The 16,682-nt window shown below is 41.7% G+C and overlaps 1 protein-coding gene across 7 annotated transcripts in view; it reads left to right on the plus strand.

Moving 5' to 3' along the window:
* elavl4 (ELAV like neuron-specific RNA binding protein 4) overlaps nt 1-16,682 on the plus strand; it is an 83,279-nt gene that overhangs the window by 13,088 nt on the left and 53,509 nt on the right. Inside the window, exon 1 of one of the 7 annotated variants that reach the window (XM_057355983.1) lies at nt 4,413-4,769. The exons of 5 other annotated variants lie outside the window; for them this stretch is intronic. In XM_057355983.1, the coding sequence (XP_057211966.1) occupies nt 4,761-4,769 (9 nt within the window). In that variant the 5' untranslated portion in view covers nt 4,413-4,760. Of the gene's footprint in view, nt 1-4,412; nt 4,770-5,770; nt 5,979-16,682 lie in introns of those variants that run through there. One more of the 7 variants, XM_057355982.1, reaches the window with a different exon arrangement.

Consider the following 16,682-nt stretch of genomic DNA (forward strand, 5'->3'; position numbering starts at 1 on the left):
TTGTACTTGGTGGAGAAACCCTTGTTGGCAAGCACAGAGGTAAGACATTTCTGATAGTTGGTCACCAGTGTCAGGATACATGTTTAGTCCACTCCTCTGTAAATCTTTAAGGTTTCTTGGCTGTCGCTCAGCAAATTGGAGTTTTAGCCTCCGTCACAGATGTTCTATAGGACTAGGGTCTAGAGACTGGCAAGGACATTTAATGTGCTTCTCCTTAAGCCACTCTTTGGTTGTCTTGGCAATATGTTTTGGGTCTTTGTCATGTTAAAGGCACATCCACGACCCATCTTCAGTGATCTAGTTAAGGGGAGGAGGTTCTCGTCCAAGATTTTACGGTACACTGGCCCGTCCCTCAGCCCCTCAATGCGGTGAAGTCATCCTGTACCAGTAGCAGTGAAAAAGCCCTAAAGCAGAATGTTTCCAACACTGTGCTTCTCTGTAGGGATGGTGTCCTTGGGGTCATAGTCAGCATCTCTCTCCCTCCAAAAACAGGAGTCAATTTTGGTCTCACATCACTTTCTTCAAACCTTTTCTGAATCATCTTGATGTTCATTGTCAAACTTCAGATGAGCCAGGCGGGCCTTCTTGGGCAGGAGGACCTTGCGGGTGCTTCAGGATTTCAATCTATTGTGGCATAGCGTGTTACCAATGGTTTGCTTGCTAAATGTGGTCCGAACTGTCTTGAAATCATTATCAAGCTTCTTCCGTGTCTGCGCTGACCTTTAACCTTTCTCATGATCATCTTTACCCCATTGGGGAAATCTTGCAGGTAGCTCCAGACCAAGGGCAATTGATAGTTATTTAGTATTTCTTCTATTTCCAAATAATCACACCAACAGTTGTCTGCTTCTCACCAGGTCTGTAGCCTATTCAAGGTTTGTGCAGGTCTACAATCTTGTCCCTGACATCATTTGAAACCTATTTGGTCTTGACCATGGTGGTGGAGAGGTTGAAATGGAAGATACAGATTCTGTTGGCAGGCATCTTTTATATACATAACAAGCTGATTTAGGAGTACTTTCTTAAAGTGACAGGACTAATCTGTGGTCCATATAGGCACATAACCAATCTTTGGAGCAAGAATTCTTGCTGGTTGGTAGGGGATCAAATACTTATTTCACTGACTGAAATGAAAATCAAGTTATAACCTTTATATAACAAGTTTTTTGTTGTTGTTGATATGTTGTCTCTATCAGTTAAAATAAGCCTACCATAAAAATTATAGATCGTTCATTTCTTTGTAAGCAGGCAAACTTGCAAAATCAGCAGGGGATCAAATAATTATTTCCCTCAGTGTATATATATGTATGTATATATATATACTGTACATATACATATACATATACATATACATATACATATACATATACATACACATACACATGCACACACACACACACACACACATGTTTGCGCAGCTATCTTTATGAGGACATACATTGACGCAATGCAATCTCTAGCCCGTTACCCTAACCATCAGAACTACATGCCTGACCCTAACCCTAACCCTTACCGTAAACCTAATATAACCTAAACCCTAAAACCAAGTCTTCACCCTCAAACAGCCCTTTAAAGGGGTCTCTGGAAGTGAAGACCAGCCAAAATGTCCTCACTTTACTCTCCTTGTCCTCACACCGCTGGTCTACAACTCAAACCGGTCCTCACAAATATAGATGTACAAGTACACACACACACATATTATATATATACCTGTATATATGTACCGTATATACTGTGTACATATATTGTTTACATTTAACCATGTCATATAAATATAATATACTTATTATGTATACTATTATCAATTCTAAACTTTTTTTTTCAAAATAGTTTTATTTCACTGCTTGATAACCTCTTGACTCAAAACAACAATTTAACAATTTATCTAACCCGCCTGTTATGAAAACAACATCAACATCCAGAACACTAGAGCACAGATTTACCTAAGGATAAATGTGTGGTTATACAGTACTGTATATGTTATGTTACATGATGTGTTACATTGTGAAAACAGGAACACTCACTTTGTTTCTCCCATGTGGGCATTCCTTCTCTGAATTCTCTCTGCATCACCTGGTACACAGACAAACAGCTGACATTTAATCCTTTGAAAAGATTTTCAAGAAAAACAGGAAGTGAGTTAGAGAAAGAGGTGAGAGAGAGACAAAGAGGGAGAGAGAGGTGCTATTATCATCACAATAACTAGCAGAAACAACATTGTTGCTCTTGGTTTGTTATTAGGTCTTTGGTTTTGGCACAATTAATCTTAGTTTAAAATACCTGATAATTATGGATATTACAGCAATGTCATCGTGCTCTAATCTGTATCTGTATCTAATATTTCTAATTTGTTATGTGCTATTGATACTGCAAGGAGCTGATTTAAAGACAAGAAAAAAAATCAAGATTATACAAAAGAACAAAATCAGATGGACATTTATGCATTTGGCAGACACCTTTACCCGTAGTGATTTACAGCGCATTTAAGATTACTTCAAAATATAGTACATTTCATCAGAATGTAAGCATGATCAAAACCCTGGGATCAAACCCATGACTTCTAGTTATGCTAATGCATTGCTTTATGCCAAGGGGCCCTAAACTATGATACATATCACCTAGACAGGTAAAATGTATCGCAAGGCCCACTAAAATATTTTTAAATGGAAATATAGGGGACAAAATACACATTCGTTATCTTTATCACCAATAGTGGCTGGTAGACTTCAGATGAACTCATATAGAGGTTAATGGAAGAACTCAAGTTTGTCTGCACCATGATGCGAGGTCTGTGTATAACTGAATCAGGCCTGAATATGAATAAAATGACAGGCATATTCTTTCCTCTCCCAAACTTGGTGGGAGGGACCTGTATTAATGTCTTGTTGTGAGGAAGATGAAAGGTAATGCCCTCTATAACTGCAATGAGCAAAATGGGAAGCAAAACACCAGTTCATTGTTTCAGAGGTGGTCTGTGCACAGCAGGTTTTAATACGCATTTCAGCATCATGTGAATATTTCATACATTTCTACATTTACACCACATATTCATAAAGGTACATTTATTTTGTAACCCAAAACTTTTTCTGAACATTTCATTCCAATAGAGATTAAATATAATCTGTTGTGCAATTTCAAGACAAGCTAAAAACAAACGTTCTGTTATTGTGCCATGTGCATCTAAAGAGAACAGGAAAAATATAAATAGGCTACAAAGTTTTCTCAAGCTCACAAGTCCCGTGTCCCTGAGTGCGAGGCCTGGCCATCCAGTGAAAATGTCTTTCATATTTTATGGCTCTGCTGGACTCTCATGCCAAAAGTGGTTCTTGTCAAGTCAGTTGCGCACCGTGAGGGACCTCGGTTGTGCATGGTTTTTAGAGGAAGTGCAGGTGCAGGGACGATAAGACCACAGCCGCAACACGTTTCCCAGCCCATTCCAGCCCTGTGATTTGTTCTATTGTACCACTACAGCAGCACAAAGACCCACAACCATATTAAAATGACACCCCCATTATTTCTCCACAACAAACCTGAGAGCGAAATGCATTCACACAAAACTCCCCGAAGACCCATTGAATGCGCAACATTAGGATTGTATATGCAGAGTAAATGGGTGCAAGCAGGAAATGTGTTTTTGCCCGTGATGAATTCCATATCTCGGTAAATAAAACAAGATCTGAAATCCCTTCATTGGGCGAGCAGTCGCTCTCGGGCAGCCCTCACCGGCGGAGATGTGAAATGGGTTTTGTCAGGAGTGGGAGCGGCTGGTCTCGCGCTTAATTATTGATTCAGAGCGCGTGCAGCTGCGAACAACAGACAACGTGGAGTTGGCGGTGATACTTAGAGAAGAGAAAACGAAAGAGAAGAAATAATGCATTCGGTAAGGTTATTTTACAAGACTGCCCTTCTCACCTGAACAAACAGCAACAGCATGTAGTGACTGTTTGTGCGTTTTGTTTTGGGGTTATTTTAAATCGAGGGGTTTGGAAAATAGCATTAAGGAGAAAATACTTTTAAAATAAGTATTTAACAGGAAATGCGGCACGACATTTTAAAGAAAACAAATGTGCGCGCGTAAATTGTGTTTTACCTCGGTCGATTTCAAGCACTTTCCCCTCAGGTTAAAAATAGTAAATTAAGCCCACCATTATTATAGCCATCAGTGGTACCGCTTCTTTTTGACACCTTACTCTTATAGCAAAAGGGTTTTGAGTGTACCTGTCTCCCACTCGCAACCGAAGGTCAAATTAGCTGTCAATCAGCCCTTCGTTTCCCTAAAGACGTACGCACCCCGCCACTGACTGCCTCCCGCCTCGGCAAGAGCAGCGCGCGCCACCAAAGACACCCCCCCGTCTGTACCGCTCAGCCAATCAGATCTCACACCAGCCTGACACTGCGCTCCATAAATGGTGTGGAGGAAAAAGGGATGCTCGCACTACTAGCTCCATAGAGCAACTGAGGGAGCGCTCTTTTTTGTTTTTATTGTTTTATTTTGGATACTTTCCATCCTCACGACCATTCACATACGAAACAATAAGCGCTGTTCGACCGCACCTTTACGTTTTCGACTCCGTCTATCTATCCATCCGTCAGCCGACCCGTCTCCATCCCTCTGTCCTTGGGTCCACGCGACACCTCCTTCAAGACTTTCGGGAACGACTCTCCAAAAAAAAAAACGCTCACGAGCGCATCGGTTAAATTTTCACAGTTTATTTGAATAAGAGCCTTTTCTTTTCTCCTGTTCACCCCAAGACACGAGAATGGTCATGGTGAGTAACGTGCTCTCATTTGAAGAATTGCACTGGGGTGATTATCATTGCAACACATCGTTACGAGCAACCTCGGAATAATTCCTTCACCTCTCATAATATTGCTATTATCATAAATCGCGCTATTTGTCGTTTTCTTATACGCACAGCAACAATGCGTGATGTTAATATGTTATTATTGAAAGACTATTAAGGTGCGCATTTTGCGTAAAGGTGTGTGTGAATGTAACGTTAAGTGTACTTACAGTGTGATTTCTCCACAGCAACATTTTTAAAATAACCAAATTGCCCATATTTGCCAAAAAATGTCTTCCCATAAAATGTCTTAGCTAATTTCAACTACGTAACTCTGAGATTTCACCATTTTACCTTTTATTTTATTAACTATATACAGCTCTTAGGCTACAATACAGATTTAACAGTTTCATGGCAGATTTTCAGCAAAGTTCATTTATGAAAGTGCCTTTAATGAAATCACGTCGATTATAGGTTTGGCTTTTGTACGCTTTTGTAAACTTTCGGTTCCAGAAACAGAAACAAAATAGATTGTCTTTTTTATGACTCATGTGACATCCATATATAAATTGTCTTTTTTATGACTCATGTGACATCCATATATAAATTTATCTATATACGTATTTGCAATGTAAATGCTTTAACATACTTTGTAATCAGTGCATGCTTTTAACTTGCATTAATTAGCAGTGCTTTGCATGCACCCTATTACCATAATGCCTGTAGGTGCAATCACTCTGCACTAACTCAAGCTGAGACCTCAGTAGCGATTGATTGCCTTTGCTGGTTCTGAAAGGGCTTCTGTTAGCCAAAATGCCTGTGCCTCCGTCTGCAAGGCTGCCAGAGTGAAAGTGTTAATTTTTCAGAGTAGAGCAGATGACGGACAGCCGAGGCAGCCAGTGAGGAAACTGAGGAGGAGGGGACTATTCTGAGCTCACCAATGAGGAGGGGACAGGGAGTGGGGCTGCAGCGTTCGGCTCATGCCGAAGCCCGTGCATTCACAAGCAGCCTCGCTCGGAGGAGGAATGCCCACTCTCTCTCCTGCTGGCCGCACACTGCCTCGCCACCGCTGAGATAGATACAGAGAGAGAGACGAGAGACAGCTAGAGATCTCCAAGTGAGGAGACGTTAGCAAGGCTATAGGCGAGAACTCTGCCTGCCGACTTACAAATGGAATGGAACGGGTTTAAGATGGTAAGGATGCTGCAGAGGTTTTGTGCAGACAGGCGTGTGTGTGTGTGCGCGCAAGTGTGTGTTTGCCCTTGCTGTGTCTTACTGCCTGCAGCTGCAGTGGCAGCATTGGAGTCTCTCTCTTTCACTCCCCTTTATGCTACTCCTCCCCTGTATATTAGGATGAGAGGAGCTTTATTTGAGAACAAGGCTGAAGAGAGGAGAGAAGAGGAGATGAAAGGAGAAGAGAGGAGAGAAAGGACAGGTGTAGCAGGTTCTTAGATGCTGCGGTTTGAAACCCATTTACGATGTAGAGGCAGTACAGAATCCTAATGCTCACCTTTTTGGTTTCATTTTCACTCTTGTTTTAACGCTCTGCATCAAAATTATACACCCGTGTGTGTCATATGATTTTTTTCAATATGATTTCCTAAATAATGCTGTTTTAGATTTACAGTAATGTCAAGATCGTAAAGGTTGTGTAATGGTGTTGTAGTGTGTATGTCAGTCAGATTGTAAGTTTGTAAATGAGAATGAGTGGGAGTGACCTCGTGTGTGTACGTGTTTATAAGAATCTATTAGGCAGTGTGCGAGGGTGTGTTTCCATGCATAGTGTAGTTTGTGTTCAAGCATGTCTGGAGATGACTGGCTGTGTTTACCGATCCGCTATCACTGTGATAGAGATAGGGCAGGCTGCACTGTGCATGCTGCGATGTGCGTGTGTTGTGTAAGTGTAAGTGTCCATTGTTGACTAAGGGCTCAGAAACTGCCTCCCCCGGCTGTCACCAGGCTAGTGGGAGACTGTGCCTGCCAGGAACCAATTCTCCCCAAGACAGAAACAGAGAGCGAGAGAGTAGCAAAGCTTACAAACTGAGCTTGGTAAGAAAAATCCTAGGCCTGTATTATTACATCATACAAAGGTGCAAGACAACATAATTGCAGTGTTTCGAATGGCAGAGGCAGAACAGATATATGCTTTTACAAACTTGCCGTGACTGTCGAATCCCAAATCTGAGCTGTTTGGATTCAAATGTGGGCAGCATTATTCATTTTTCAGGCAAATGTTTGACTGTTTGTGTGTGGGCTTTAACATGCAATCAAAATGCTAATTGAAAAGAGCGATTCCCAACAGTGAATCCCTGCTTTACCTTCTTGCTCACTTTTTCTTGGTGCGTGCGTGTGTTAGCGAGGTGGAAATACAGTTTTTGCGAGGCGGAAATACATTGGGGCACTGAGGGAGCTTGTCCACAAGCACAAAGAAAACGGTTAAAGTGAAAGAGAGAAGAAATAAGGTGTGGGAGGGAGGAAGTTAACGGGAAAGAGCTTCCATGTAGGCCTATACATTACTCCACCTCCTCCGCAATGCTGACGTCCCGGCAACGCGCTCTCCAAATGGCCATTACGCAGAGCTATGGCCACGTAGATCGAGCCTATCTCTCTCCGCTCATTATTTACTCTCTTCTGCTTTCACCTCACGTTGAATCCTACCCTCCACTTTCCTCTTCCTCCTCTCTTCTCCTCCCTTCATCACCTCTAATTCCTGCTTCCTCTCTCCTTATATTTTCTCTCTTACCTCCCTACTCTGCTTTAGGGCTTTCTCCTTTGTTGTCTGACTCCAAGGTTGCATATCAATGCTAATAAGGCTAAAGCTGGACGGAATATTAAAAAGGGGTGGATGAGGGCACAGGTGGACAACAGAGAGAGAGACCGAGAGAAGAACAGAAGACGGGCTGCCGAGATGCTGAAATCTGGGCAGCAGGGGTGGGAAAATGCCACAGGATGTGTGATGGCTGGGTGGAAGAGTTTGCACCCCTAGTCTCCACACAGCGTGACTACACATGACAGCTATGTGTCAAAGTGGGCCACTTGATTTTCCTAGGAGTCAAGAGAGTTGGGAAGAAAAGAGAGATAGAGAGGCTCAGGTTGCGTCCCTCTGGCGGCATAGACTCAGGGCTCTGTGAGCGTGTGTGTCACTGCATCCATCTCTCACAGTTCCACTGCAGGAGAACAGCAGCATCCATCTGACAGCCTGCCTCTGCATGCTTTTTCAACAAGCCCTCAGACGGTGGCGCCGCAGAGCCTGTAAGTTTGAAACATGGGAAGGTTTCAGTTTCACTATTTTAGGCACATCGTTCTCAGATAAGCAGCATAGGCAATTTTAGTATTGTGTTTCTATATAAAGACATTTTAACTTTGTTATTGAAACGTATATCGTTATGACTGAAAGGTTGGAGGACATTTTCTGAGCTGATGAAACATCATTCAAGATCTTAGACCAACCTGGACCAACTTCCTAAATTGCGATTTTTGATGCAAATCAAGTTACTTCATAAAACTACAGAAAATTACTACATAGTAAGTAGATTTCTGGATTCATCTTGATTTTCAGTCTGATAATAGCAGTCCTTAACAAAACACATTCTTCAGCTCTTTAGTCTGAACGGTAGTAGAAACACTAAATGACTGACATGACATCAGATACTATGGGACACAAGAAATACACACAAGTGGCCTGTGAAAGAAAGCCAGACAGGACAGGCAATGATGAGTATGAAATCATTTCTACAAAATAGAATGAACATAAGATATGCAACCGCATAAAACAGGATTCACAGGATTTATTTCCCGTCTTTCATAAATACACCAAATAGTGTAACATTAGCCTTTACTGTAGTCTGAAAAGTGACATTTGGAATTGGCTGTGATTCTAAGTCTTTATGCTCTCGTTGCTATTTCGACTTGACGTTGTTAAAAGAGTAAACAGCAGTCTGTAATCTATTTGCTATGCTCTTCATTCCGATTTGAAAAAGTATCCTGATACATAATCGTTTTCAATGGCTCTGACAGATTTAGAGCACAAATGTAACCTCCGAATGTAATTACTGAATGAGTCTCACTCTGCCAACTGATTAGAGCAAATGCCTTGAGAGTTACTGAGGTAACTGAACATCCAGCTCTAGGGGGGATAGAGCACATGACAGGTGAAGGCAGTATGTGCTTATTAGACGCGTCTCACATTCAGACTTAAATAACTCCGAGAAGATTTCAGCAGCTAATACGAGCTTTCATCACATTCTATATTTGCGATCACATCACTTTAGGGAGACTTTTACCCTGAGTCTTAATAGGAACAATAAGAAGGAACCTACAATGTAAATTTTGATCTTGCACGGATTAAAATGTATCTGAGAAATGTTCAGATACAAGTGGCATACAATATCTAGATTTTCCATGCTGTATATGGCTAGAAGACTTGTGCTTTTTTAAATCTGCCTGACAAATGGTCTTTAGACATCTGACATGTCTTCTGTAGCAATTCAAGATCATAACCGACAACAAATTGTGCTTACATTTGCCAAGATACCAAAATCTGCAAGCAGAGTGAGATATTTAAATATGTGCTAAACCATTTCCAACGATCTTTCTAGATTAAATCATTAGATGTCTATGCTGTTAACAATTTTACAGCTTGCACTGCATTTCATTCATTTGTTTCTTAAAATATATTAACTATAACAAAATAAAGATTCAAATTTGTCATGCTAAACATAACTGAGCTCTCCAATAAGTCTCCTGAGCTTAGCAACATGCGAGCAATAAAATTGTCAGTAAAGTTAAAAATACTTTAAAACAATTTCACTTTAAAAATGTTGTATTTCTGCTTCATGTAATAAAAACGCTTAGCTATGATTAAATAATATGCCTTGAAGAATTATGCTTTTGCAATGATATACTTTTGCAATGAAGTAAGATCTTTCATTGTGTCAAAGCTAAATTTACATGAATGCCGACAAAACGGCTGAGTAAAATTTTAATAGGCGTCCACAGTGATTTCTCGGTTTGATTCATCCTCATTTTCCTTGAAGAAAGCTAAGGAGAGATCTCGAAGGAGAGAGCTGTTCAGGGATCAGCCTTCACGAGCGCAAGCATAATAATTCCTCTGGCGCAAATTCAAAGTGCCGCTCACAGACAGACGATAATCAGGCGAATATACACACAGCACACACAACACGATGCTCCAGCACACTGACAGATGGATCTTCAGAGACACGTTCTGTATACACCATGTTTGCCAGAAACAACATTGAAAATAGTGATGGTTTTAGAGTTGACCAGGTGAAAGAAGAAAATGGCGATTTCTCTCTTTTTCCCCATTTCTTTGACGCTGGCTCTCATCCCCTATCATTCAAGTTTTCGACTTCCCTCATCCTCCATCCCACTTTCTTTGTATCCTTCCTTCTACTCTCTCCCCCTCCCTTCCTCTTTTTTTTTCTCTCTCCGCCTGTGTGCTTTGGTATTCATACAGACGTTTGGATTTGAGTGGCAGGTTCTCCCGAGACTGTGCACAAACTGCACATTTCTCTGATCTACATTTTGCACCCCAGGAAAAGACAGCAGCAGCCGGCGAGTCTTTGCTCCTGCTATTGCAGAAACAGTTTCTTTTTCTCTCCTGCCCATTAGCCAATTAACTGACCCGCCTCCTGTGACGCTAAAGGACGTTTCAAGGTCCCTCGCACTACGGAGGCTTGCCTCACGCAATCACGCTGAAATATAAACCTTCAAAACTGAAACATTTGAGACTGAAATGATTGGTGCATTTAAAACATTATATAATGTGGTTTAATGTTGGCAGATAGATGCTATTTGTGTCTTTTGCTTTGTTGAGAAGAAAGAAAAATGAAAAGAAGAAATTAGATAAGAGATCACAGGTAAATGTCAAAGACAGTTCCGCTCTCTGAATATCAGTGCCCAAAGGTCAGAGGTCAGAGAAGTGAAGGGTTACTGAGTTTGCAAATCACGGCGGCCCCCGCAATGAAACCCGACTTAGAAAGGGCAAGTGGGGTGACCTGCAAAAACCATCTTCCCCACAACAGTAACCATAGATACAGCCGTTGGCATTTCATGAAGGGATTGCTTTGCGTGAAATCTTGCCCCTGTAGATGCGCTTTGGTTGTGGATATTGTTATCTCGCTGTCAAGAGGAGTTAGGCTTATTAGAGGTGAGAGCAGACCTTTAGCAGAAGTTGCTGTCTCGTCCAGGAGCAAAGGTCTTCCCTTATACAAACAGCCGCTACAGCTTTAACGAAGCCAAGCATTTATTCAATTAAGCCTACATCAGCCTTCAATCAGTTAGCAAAAGCACGTCTGACAAACCCTGCTATATATTTCAGGCATGAACAGATCGCTTACAACTATCAAAAGCTCCAAAGAAGTATTCGCACACATTAGGCACGATCATGAGTGAACCCTCGTTCATTTGATTTCTTTGAGGATAACTATATATTTTCTGGAACATTCTATATGAGCATAGATGACCCCCTATAGGCATTTTCAATTACAGTGTACAGCAGCATTTGAAGATTAATCTGCTCTTTTGGATGCACATCACATTTGCTGCTTTCGTTGATATTCTGCAGAGATTTCATCTAACCAGCTGCAGGACTACATGAAGTCCCCGTCTCCCTAGCTGCTGCACACATCTTGATTTCATGTCCCTAGAAATAAAGACACAGATGTGTTGACACAGCTTTGAGGTCACTGCTGATTTGCAAAACGAGATGACGGCGAAGTTTATCACTTTACTATATAACCAAACAGTTGCAAAATAATTGATTATTAAATACATTTGTGAAGTACATATGTTTGTATGGGTATTAAAGCCGATGCTGTGGGGATGCTGTTTCGCAGCTACTTTATGAGTTCAAGTGCAGATGTTAATACACTGAATTCATGCAATGCGATGTTTTTCTTCCAGCTGTGGACATCATATCATTAATAGAATGGTGGCCTTGAGAAGAAGGATGTGCTCGAGGTTCGATGTCGGTTGTTTTGTTAGGTCAATGGCAGGGATGCACTGATATAGACGTTTTGGCCAATGCCGACAGTCAATGTTATTTTTGTTATAGGTAATAAAATAAAAAAGTCATAACATTGTTAATCTATATACTTTTTGTGCAGTCTTAAAATAGCAGTGTTTACAATAAAGCTTTAATATTAAACTTTACATGCTTTAAATCAGTCATCCAAACATTATGATGCACAGCAGAATAGAATTTTAAATTAAAAGAAAAATGATATATGGACGAAATATCAGCCAGTTTAGACTGATGGCCATAATTTAAAAAATATTCATACTATATTATATCATATTATGTTCACATTATAAAAATATATTGTTGCTGTCCTTCCAAAACCTTGGATGTCCAAATTCAGAGTTTTTCAGGAAATTGAAAAAACTGTACTTTCTTAAATGATTAAATACTGTGCTGTCAAAGTTGACAAGCACTTTTTAATACGTTTTATTGATTTGATATTTGCAAAACCCAATATCAAACTTAAAGGGTGACTAATAATAATGATTTGTCACAACAATATATGGAGATACAAGGTTTCAGAAGGACAGCAGCGATGTTTTAAAATATTTAAAAATATTTGTTCTGTTCAGTATCAAAATGGTCATTGATATACAGCGCATCCCTATATAAAGGATTGTATTTCATATCCATGTAGTTCTTGAAAAGGAAGAGGAAGATAATCTGGCTGTTTTTTGGTGCAAAGAAAGCAATATTGGTGAAGAAAAAAACAAGCATGGATGGTAGGGGAAACCAAAAGACCACTGGGGAATGAGAAGGAGGTGGAACTGTGTGCAGTGTTGGTAGATAAAATAGGGAAAGAAGGTGTTTTGGGGAAAAGGGAGCACTGAAGGAAAGCAAGGAACTGTGAGAAAGCAGCTGCAGGAAGATGAGGAGGCTGAGATTGGATTAACCAGAGCTCATGTGTGTGCAGTGTTAAGAAAGAAAGCTCAGTGTGTTTATGTGTGTACAGAAGCCCACCTCATCTTCTCAAGAACATGAAACTGTAGTTAGCCGTCTCCATTCGCCTCCCCTCACAAACAAACACACACACACTCACACATCTACTTTCAGGCTATTCGTACAGCTTTTAATGTTTCTCTATAATGAGCAAATACGGCATGACAAGCTCAAACAGAGAAAATAATTAAAAGACAAATATATATTGTAAGGTCTTTTGCTGGGTTTCACACTCCCCGTAATGCAACACCATTCATCCTCATTTTACCAGCTCTCCAAACTCACTGCAATACTCACCAAGGACTCCCAAGCGCAGCTTTAAAACTCATCTATATGGTCTCAGTGTGATTAGTTATCAGAGGTAAAGAAGCTTGTTAGCTAGAGAGGTTCAGGGGTGCGCAGTATGCATAGTTTTCAGGGCGGGGACGAACAAGGTTGCGTTTCCTCTCTGTTCCTAGCACAGGTGCGGCACTATTCTGCCACCTGCCAGCTACCCACAGCCATGTCAAAGCCCCACCTGGAGCTGACACAGCCTGGCATACTGCATGCAGAGAGTAAAAGGAAACCACATACTCGCAATTACACTAGAGAGAGAGAGACTGAACAATGCAAACATATATACGCGGTGAAAAGTGCACGAGCGAGGTTGCTGGTCTCAGCTGGTAGGGTAGGATGTTTTTCATGGGTACGTTTTTAACCGACTAAATAGCTGAAAGACCAGCTAAGACCAGCAAAACATCTCAGGCTTGTGTGAGCTATTGCCATATTGCATGCACAACCTTGAGAGAGGAGCGGACTCCACATGCACCTTGTAGCACAGAGATGCCAGCATGCAGCCACTGCAAGGTCACCTTTATTTTAATGCAGAGAATTCCCTTAATGGGGGGAGGAAGTAGTAAAATGTCTGTAATATGTATGTGTAGAGGTTAGCGCGAGAGAAAGAGCAGAAGGGTATATGAAAGAGAAAGAGTGTGTGGGGTTGGGCAGTGAATCTCTGAGCCTGTCACTGACAATCAGCATGAGGTCTAAAGCTAGATGACAGACAAGGACAGTACACGCGTCCATCCGGAGAACTCCGCCGTCTCGCCATGCGTATGAACTGCGTTTCGTAATACAGATCGACACGATTTTAAAGACACATCCACAAATTCGTCTCACAATATGTCTGTTTTGATATAGCACAAGAGACTTGCATACGATAATGAATGATTGAGGCATTTAAGGCCTCTCTACAGCACAAGCAGTGCTTGTGTATATAGAAGCTATCACATGGATGGGCAACGGCTGGAACATATCATCAGTGACGCGCCACTGGATGTGTGTGCACGAGTAAAGATAGGCCCAGGAGGCTGCTTATTCCATACTGCCCGGAGGAGGCGAGTCCTGTGGGCTGCCGGAACAGGCAACGCGCCAACCTCTCTCAAATTTCCATCAGGAGCCGGAGGAAAGCGCTGGTCACTGGAGCCACACAAATTCAAGTGTCATCCCTGAATCAAGACGCTCACCAATTTTCTGCTCGCCTTGGCAGTGAGCTGGGCTGCTACCAGCGGCTAACGGAGCCAGCGGTCCCTCGACAGCATGGACCAGATAGTGGATTGCCCATAATGCACACGTACATCCAGCGTTATTATCGTGACTGCAGGATAAAATCCACGTATTACGTAACGTTCCAGTACCTTCATCAGCACGAGGCACAAACGAAAACATTGTGCACAGCGGTTCATCAGCACTGCGTTTAAGCTCTTTGCCTTTATTTGAAAACTCAGCTGAACCCTCACCAACACATTAGCCGCACTGTCATGTTGGGCGCTAATTCGTCTCCACAGAAGATCTGCGAGAGAGGTTAATTTAAGGCCAAGGAGATCCCACGCACTGAGAGAAAATACAGCCATTCGTCTAGAGAGAGAGATAGAGAGAGGAACGGCAAAGGAGTTATGATGGATAGAGAGAGCGACAGACAGAGAAAGAGAGTGGGGTCAGTTGATGAGGTCAGTGGTGTGAGATTTGAACAGAGAGGGAAGGGAGAGACGCAGGTGTTCCACCAGACCCATCGCCCAAAGGAAAAACACGCCGCTTGTCACCGATCCTGCCGTTCTCAACATGCATCCTTCCCTCTCCTGCCCTTCAGCTTTTCCAGTCATTACATTTCTTCTCCCATTTCTTTTATCCCTTACATGATTTTTACATGGAATTAACATCTGAAGTGTTTACTGTGGCAATACCTATCCTGCCTTTCCACACCAAATGTTTTTTTATTAATTAAATTCTCTGATAATGGTTTCCAGCTATTAAACTCTCAGACAATCAATCATCACTCCATCATTCAGTCATTTTAGTGAGAAAATTGATTTTTTTTTTCACAAGCTAAATTGATTTCAATTTGGTCATCGTGGTCAATTGTGTAGCTACTGTACCGTATAAAAAGCTGCATAGTTTGCCACAAAATACAGTAATTGTAAGTCAATAGTAAAGGTGCAGTGAACTATTTGTACACCTGAAGGAAATGAATAGAACATTTGAAAAAATGCTAAATTGACTGCAAATGGAGATTTCAGTTCTACCAGTAGCTTTATAAAAGCTGTTTTATTCTAGCTGCTCATATTATTTTAATATTGCCCCTATGGCTGGACACTTTCTCCCTTATGTATTATGCTTGACTGTAAATAACACATTTCTACAATGCGAAAAAATCTTTCTTTTGCATAATGCAAAAAGACGACAAAGGTGACTGTTATATTGGGCAGCGCAACAAAAGCAAAAGCAAACACTGAGTGCATTTAAAGTGATCAGTAACTGCTCACACATCAGAGACCTGCAAAACGGCTTTCAGCATCCAGTTGTTTATATTTCTGCAATGACCTGCATTCAACCTCATCTATTACTGTACAGAGCTGTCATTATTTAGTCACCCTACCTCACCCCAGGAAGCGAATCCCGCCTTTGAACGCCAAAAGGTCACAGATTCCTCAGAGATATTCATTGGACTCTCAGACAGGAGCATGGAACCCATCTCTGCAAAACAGACACAGAGACAGAACATGAGCCGTGGGCCAAATGAACAGAAGCCATCGTTGCTGATTTAATGAAGTTCACTGTAATGTAATCAGGGTGTGGTCCTCTGCTACCCGCTACCATCTTGGCTGAACCAGACCCATCATCAACACCCAGGGGAGAGATGCGGAGAAATACGGAGAACCATCTTCTATCGATCCTGTGCAACATAAGACCGGACTTCATATACAGAGAGAAGAGGAAAATGTGTCAAGCAAAAGTTAAATGAAAAATTGCTTTTATACCGAGGCATTTATTATTCCAAGTCCCTCAGAGGGAGAGTCAGAGAGGTACTCGATGCGAAAAGCAAGGGAGGGTGGAGAAGAAAAAATCTATTTGGTAAAGTAGATGCCGATCGATGGTGATGGAGCGAAGCAGTCTCGGCGCATGCCGTCCCACATTACTGCCCTGATTGATCTGCAGGAGTGGCAGCATGACCCCGGGGCTCTGGAGGAGGTGTCCCACAGAGGAGGAGAGCCTACGCAAAACACGGGGAGAGAAAAATAAAAATCAATACACACAGAGAGCTTTACTGACCTCACGTTAAGATACAAGAAATGTATGAAGCTGCGTACCTGAATGGGTTCTGACAGCGCACATCCCCTCTGGCAGTTCAGTGCACCAGAGGTTTGGAGTCTCGGGCTAATGCAGCGACCTCTGCGAACGTTTAGGAGAATTGTACCCACCGCCTGGAGCTTCTGTTAACTCGAAATGTGTTTATTTATCAAAGTGAGAATTATTTTAAGGGATTTAGTCCAAGGCTATTTTCTAGACTCGTGCTGTTTCTGTAAAGCAGTAAAAAAATGAATGAAGGAAAAGGTTATTCCCCGGCTACACGTACCTGTGGTATAAATAAACAAAAATCT

This window comes from Triplophysa rosa, linkage group LG17, assembly GCF_024868665.1.
Source record: "Triplophysa rosa linkage group LG17, Trosa_1v2, whole genome shotgun sequence".
NCBI classification, from domain to species: Eukaryota; Metazoa; Chordata; class Actinopteri; order Cypriniformes; family Nemacheilidae; genus Triplophysa; species Triplophysa rosa.